Source organism: Sinohyriopsis cumingii, chromosome 9 (assembly GCF_028554795.1).
Source record: "Sinohyriopsis cumingii isolate HCF-2022 chromosome 9, ASM2855479v2, whole genome shotgun sequence".
Lineage (NCBI taxonomy): Eukaryota > Metazoa > Mollusca > Bivalvia > Unionida > Unionidae > Sinohyriopsis > Sinohyriopsis cumingii.
The window spans coordinates 32,998,179-33,005,678 of NC_142969.1; the positions used below are offsets into that span (position 1 = coordinate 32,998,179).

The 7,500-nt window shown below is 32.6% G+C and overlaps 1 protein-coding gene across 1 annotated transcript in view; it reads left to right on the top strand.

Moving 5' to 3' along the window:
- The window catches only part of LOC149791509 (uncharacterized), a 38,963-nt gene that overhangs the window by 29,811 nt on the left and 1,652 nt on the right, over positions 1–7,500 (top strand). The window contains exons 8-11 of the mRNA XM_089970032.1: positions 1,237–1,372; positions 3,035–3,081; positions 5,371–5,462; positions 6,864–6,914. Coding sequence (XP_089826158.1) covers positions 1,237–1,372; positions 3,035–3,081; positions 5,371–5,462; positions 6,864–6,914 — 326 coding nt within the window. The remainder of the gene's footprint in view (positions 1–1,236; positions 1,373–3,034; positions 3,082–5,370; positions 5,463–6,863; positions 6,915–7,500) is intronic.

The following is a 7,500-nucleotide window of genomic DNA, read 5'->3' on the forward strand; positions in this document are numbered from 1 at the left end:
TTAATATGTTCAACAGCCTGTTTAAAGCAACAAGACAAAACAACGATGTCAATCCTTATGGAGGAAAATTCGATTTAACTGTGCCAAAGAGATTTAGTGTTGGAACAGAGACACTCAATGCATATTTTATAAATATGGACAGCGTTTGACATAATTTCAAGGTATAGCTTCACTGTTTGGGCCAATCATCATTTATTGCATTATCTTGGAGTCCATAAGATAATCAGAATTTCATTCAAATGTAGACAGTTCCAGAAGATGTATCATAACTTGTGCAAATTTGTGTGGATATGATGTATCCATGGTTGTGCCTAACATATGAGTACATATGAGATTATTAATAATGCGCCGTAATTCATCCAACAATGTTAAAACGTGAAGGAATGCAATTAGTGCACTAGGCCTTTAATTAATATTTGTTTTCTTTATTGTATTAAGCGATTCGCATTATATGGGAAATATTCGGCTCCCACTATGCAAGGAAACTGCGAAGGAGTTTAAAAGAAAATAAACCCATAGAGTTTAAAATCATATCAAGCAGAATTTAGTTACAAAAGAATTCATGTGAAGCAGGGTATAGTCTCAAACCACAATTTCTTTCAGTTCCATTATTTCTATTCGAAGTATCAGCATTGAACAGTATGCCACTGTTACCATAATTAATAGACTTCTTTTTCATTTTGCTACACATTAACCCACATTTATTCAGTCAATCAAGATTTCCTCATAAGTTGATCAGATCGTTTATGTGTGTATCTAATGCAAACACATTGAAGCAAAGGAAGCAATCAAACGAATATGCATGACACAGAAAACGGAGACATTCTACATCCTTTTCTTTTCATTATTACAAGGTCAGGAAGTATAAAGCATATAAACTTGTAATTATTAAAATACGCAAATTTGCATATTAGTTAGTGACAAGCAGATCAGGCAAAGTATGCACTATGTTTTTTGTATTACATTTCTGAGGTACACACACACACACACACATCACACACCCACACCCACACCCACACACATATATATATATATATATATATATATATATATATATATATATATATATATATATATATATATATATATCACACACACACACACACACACACACACACACACACACACATATATATATATATATATATATATATATATATATATATATATATATATATATATATATATATATATATATATATATATAATTGACGTATTTGTTTTGCTTCTTTGTAGATAATCAGAATTTAATATTAGCGCTTGGACTGGGAATACCGCTGTTCACTATCATGTGTATCGTCTGCCTGGTTTTTGTGTTAATCTGCCGAAGAAGACGTAATCGATCAATCATATCAGAGGCAGATTCGGATCCGTAAGTTCCAATATTCCTTACCTTTGGAACGCATCAGACAAAATATGTAATTTCTCGTGCTTATTCGTTTCATAGTGTTCTAAAGCTGACCGTAATACTCTTCGCGAAATATTAAACGGTTGGAGTCGATTTAAGTCTATTTTGTTACTAATCTCATACGTTGTCCCCTAAGCGATTCAAATAAGATTTAACATCGAGTATGACTTTTAGATTTGACGTTATTAGTCTAACACGACGTTAATGGCTAATAATATAACGTGTAAGATTTCATTGACAGCTGTGTTTGGAAATAACGGGCACTAGTCACTAGCAATTAACCACCAGGATTTCATTCAAAGAATGATCGATGAACCGAAAATATAACACCCATACGCGGTGTTTATAATCTGTTGTTTATGTAGTAATTAACAGGAGCCTGTTACGTAAAAACTGCGTAGCAAACACTTAAATAAAAAGAATTATTATTCTCAATCTCAAAGATTCCGTTGTTAAATATTTTGACGCATTAGTGATGGCAAGGTGACTAGATGATAAACATATGGAAGATAGACACAATCAGTGTTCACACATGTTTGATTTACTAGTATTCATTTATAATTAGAAAGAGTCTAATTATAATTATTCTTGATGCAGTTGATGAAATGAGTCTGCTATTTAATACAGTAAACTTTATAAAGCTTCTAGTTCTGGTTACACAGAAAATTAAACAATATGCTTTTGCTAAACGTGAAAAAAGTTTCATTCAAATTATTTTATGTCATGCAGCCACTGGAGACCATATCTCAGTTTTGTGACTAATTGAATGATGAACTCATTTTTACCACCTTTTCCTACTGGATACATAATTAAGTCGGTATGATCGTTTGAAATTTAACTCGAAAGAAAGGGAATAATATGAATGAAAACTTGATGAAAACTGAAATAGTGCAGCTAAGTTTCTCTCTCTCTCTCTCTCTCTCTCTCTTAAGAATCTAGCTATTTCGAAATTATTTTCTTGCTAACCATATTTGGGCAAACTTAATTGTCCCTGGTGGAAGACTAATTCTCCAATTTGCTTGCTCTGCAAGCCAACGTTTAGAAAATGTGCAATTCCCTGTATCTAGACATTGTCGTGTTTAATTAGCAGGATTAGCATAATATTCCACGTTTCAGTCCCAATAGTTTAACCAAAAGTTTCAGTTACATACGCTATTTTGTCTTTCGAGTGGAATCATGTCCGATTTTCTTCCCTTGAGTGTAAAGCTAGAAAAATACTTCCTTACGTATCTTCAAGTATTTCTCTAAAGGCGTTCCCTATAAATTATATAGTAATTGACATTACTTTTTCTTGATTTATAGAAGCTCTTTGCATAACTAGGTTTGTGTTCCCGCTGGCTCACTTGCGGGCTTATGTGGAAAATGGCAGGATTTTTAACACTGTCCTTCCTACTGTTTGTGCAGATCAACATGTCCTACATATTGTCTTAAAACATTTTAGGTTTTTCTTATAATCACTTCGTATGGAAATTGATGTATTCCTTTAATTTTCAAAAGTCTTCAATATCAAGAAAAATATACACAACCCTTAGTAATGCTTAAACAGGAATTAAAGCTTAACGAATTTTTCCAGACTCTAAAGTGTTTTCCTATGATATGTACATATCATTTTCGTTTTACTTTTAGATTCCACGTTGGATCAGGATTTGGTAGCATTGGATCGAGCCTCACAGGTAAACGACATTACGGCTTTGCTGGTTTATATGGACCTGAGAATTTGCATCGCACCCACGACAGCAGCGACGTCTTTGTTGAAAACTTAGACTTCGATGAGTGATTAATCCATTTAAGCCACTTGTTCAATAAAAAAAAACTGTTAAGAAAACGCGAATTTACAATACAATTAAGTTTGAACATTTCGTTCGTACATAATGTAAAATTCTAAATTGTACGATACAGAAAGTAAAATATAATGTAGATAAGGAAGTGATAAGCTTTATTTAAACTGAATAACGCCTGTGTGTACTTGTTCTGTTATATGGGCATATCACTTGTGGAAAATATCAATATCATTTTTTTGAAGAAACAAAATCGTGATTGTAACTCTCATCCATCACATTAAATGACACTACACGCATACGGATTACTAAACAAAGAATTAACTACATCAATCGTAAACATCATCAGAAAAGACTATATTCATAGAATAAGCTGTTTGCCATTGGGCATAATAATGAGCTTATCGTTGTTGTCACGTTCACGTGAATTTATTACCCAGAAACGAGTTTGCAAACGACGCTAGAAATAAACAGAGACTCCTTCTTACTGTACATACTCTACACGGTGCTTGCTGTGCGTATTTACAAAACGTTACAATGAAATAACATTATAATGAACAAGGTTAATCGATGTTGAACCTTATTACTTTAGAAGTTACATTCTGAAGCGGATTTTTTTTTTTTTTACAAAGGATTTCAGAAGGTAACGTAAGCAAGTTGATAAACAACACAAATATTTACACCATATAATTTCCAATTAGAACTTTGTATCATAGATGTGTTGAGCCGGTTGTTTCGAAAAATGTATACAGGATATGCTCTGAGCCCTTTCGCCTCTTCTTGAGCCTTTTTCAGGAAATCAGAAAGAAAAAGAATCTTACTGGTTACGCCACCTTAGAACATTAACACCTAGTGGTTTGAACAAGGAAGACTAGAAAAAGACAGCCATTCACAAATAAAATCATCTTTTTGAAACCGACACATTTTCTTTTAACTAATTATCTACATTTGCTTATTAGTCACCCAATAACCTATAATTACAACTATAACAATGAGATAACCGGGATACAATTTGCGCATACATAAATTTACATAAAATAGCAGCTGTCGATATGGCTTATCAATTTTTTAGGTCAATATAAAGTATATTCTAGCATCCTCAACAAGTCATAGTCATGTGAAGATTTACGAACACAAGAGATTTTCTGTTTTTCAGTTTTATTTGTTTTTCTTGTGTATGTTTTGTATTGGCCTTTGGAAAAGACTCGTTAAGAGTCGAAAGAGCTCAGGCTAATTAGATACTATTTTTGCACAGTTCGTAGTCAGTTTATTACATTTATTGTAATTAATCCTTGGCAAACTTTATACCTTGCTGGAGCCAGTGCATTAGAAAGGACTGTTATTCGCCATATGCTTTGTATTCTTTATATATATTGTCATAAACAAAGTGACAGAAGGAATCAAACTAACAAGTTTTGTTAACCTCAACAAATAAATGTATTATTAAAGTTATAAATAAAAACGTATGAGGAACTTTGAGTATTGTGAAGCGAATCCAAAATAATCCCGATTAATAGATTCTGTGTGAATTTTACAACAGGAAAAAAGACAGATGATAAATCCAAATGAGAATGATTCTAATTGTTCAGTACCCTCCTTATAGGCCTTATTTTGCAACTATGTTTCAGAACATGCCCCACGTGATACATATCACTACTCAGTTTATTTCAGAATGTTCAAGATGTCCTGTTCAGGTGACCTAGCCCGACAATGGGAAATTACTTAATTCTTCCAGAACTGTCCCATCCCCATCAGCCAATGAACAAAAATTACCCGAACTCATCATCAATTCGCATTATTGAGATTAATATTAACAATATCAATACATAAGAACGTATCTACTTATACATCCTACGTAACAGACCCTACTCACGTAGGTAAAATGTACGTAAAGATAATCTGTACAATTTAAATCCATGAATAATAACTACAAAATTTAGATGCTAATCATGTCCCTAGGGTTACAGAACATATATATATATATATATATATATATATATATATATATATATATATATATATATATATATATATATATATATATGTAAAGAGAGACGGAGAGAGAGTTATTGGTGGTCATATGCTACAAATTGCTTACTTACTTACTAAGAACCAACAGACTATTTATTTATATAATGATACATATTTGCACATCAGCATCATTCAATGCTAATCTGTTTACAGGTACACAAAGATACATGAGCGATAGCGTATCAGACCGGTTCAGATCCGATTATTCATGGGACTATGTGTATAGGCCTAATCCCGGTACAGAGGTAAATACTTTTGTTTTTGATGTCTATGATTCGTACAATATAAATTATACTTACAACGTTAATGTTGTTCATCGAAAAGAAGACAGAACATAAATGAAGCATAAGATTGAGTTGGTTTCAATTGTTAAACTGGTAAAATAGATCCACCTCTGATATACCTGCTTAAAAGTAAATCCATTCACGTTGATAACTGTTACTTGAGATACGATTTTCTCAGATAGATAGATACATCGATAGATACAGATAGATCGATATATAGATAGATAGAATATTGACTACGATACGGTACTATTACCTTTACAAATGCCAGGATGTTCTGGGTGACAGGATGTTCGGGATAGATATTTGGTCAGCGTAATTTAGCAGTAATCACAAAGATAGGCCTCAGACATAATTCTTCACTGATTTTTTTTTGTTAACTCAAAATTCTGCCTGTGCTAAAGTGAAATTTAGATCTCCAAAGTCACTTCATCCCATTGCTGTAAATTTGATTAAAACTGAACCTTTGCTCCACTCTTTTAGTTAATCTTGTCGCTGTAAATTTGACTAAAGCGCAAATGTGGGTGCTAACAGTTAGTGAATCATATCGCTGTAAATCTGAGTAAAACTGCAAGGTCGGTCCTCACAGTTAGTGAACGTAATCGCTGTAAATTCATATGCAATGTTGTTCCTCACATTCACTGAGTCTTAAGCTGTAACATTTATAAAAAACTGAAAGTTTGGTCTTCACATTCATTGTACATTATCGCTGTAATTTGAATAAAACTGAAATGTTGACCCTAACAGTCACTGAATCGTATCACCCTTAATGTACATGAAATGTTGCTCGAAACATTTACTGCGTTTTTTTCTCGTTGCTGCAAATGTGTATAAAACTGAAATGTTGGCCACGCTCTCATTGCATCTTATCACACTAAAATCGGATATAAAAGTAATCTTATGAATCAAGATTGTTATTTCTTTTTTGTCTCAAGATCTAACGTTTTTGCCAACAGTGTGACGCTCAAAGCTAAAATGAAATATGAATACATGTGATTCAACAACTAATAATTGTGCTTTTCAGCACGAGTTATAATACTACTATTTCATTTTTAACGGAAATGTTGAACTATTTGTTATGCCACCTCTAGACCAAATTATATAATGAAACCCATCCCAGAAGCCATCGCACTTAAAGTATTGGTTGTAACCCCTTAAAGTCCATTTATACTCAGTTAATAATATCGTTATGTCTTTGAAGATAAATGTCGTATCATTGAATTTGCCTGGTATTTGATGAATAGTTCGTCTATGAGCAATGCGCCAAGGAATATGTCAAGTATAACCCTTTTAAGTCAAATATATGAGTTTGTTTTAATTCATACTCAATTTATAAAACCTTTTTAGTTATTTTCATTTCAGTTTAAAATACAAAGGCCTATCTTCGAGCACCAAGCAAATAGAATATACATGGTAAGTAAGGCTTGTTTAAAATATTCTGCCTTGCATGATTCATGGTTAGAAAGTTAGTAGCAGCCTTATGTCATATGAAGGAACATTTTAAAGGACTGTTGTAATATGTATTCGTGTACATATTATTGAGTCTCTCATAAAGTGTTCACATTTTGCTTTGATTTTAATTTGTATTGTTTGGATACGCCAGTATATATTCAAATTGTATATATTTTTATATTGTTCAAGAAGGGCCAGAACTGGATCCTTTTGCGATTGGTACGAAACATTTCTCATTTCTCTGATGTGACTGGAATAAAATTAGGTGTAATGTCGTGTTAGTCCATTTCATCAAAACTTCAACAATGACAGTGAACTCAACTACTTACGGTGATATATGCCAAATGTTAGGTGTGTGTAAATTATTGTATAATGGTTATCTTATTCATTGTCGAACGTCATCTGCATGATTTCTTTATAAAGGTTCAAAATATTGTTAGTACACATGGCGAAATGTTATGGGTAGGTTGGTACCATTTATTTACGTAACATTCCTATGATAATTTAGGAAACAATCTCATGGTATATGTATGTCCACAGCTCTCCT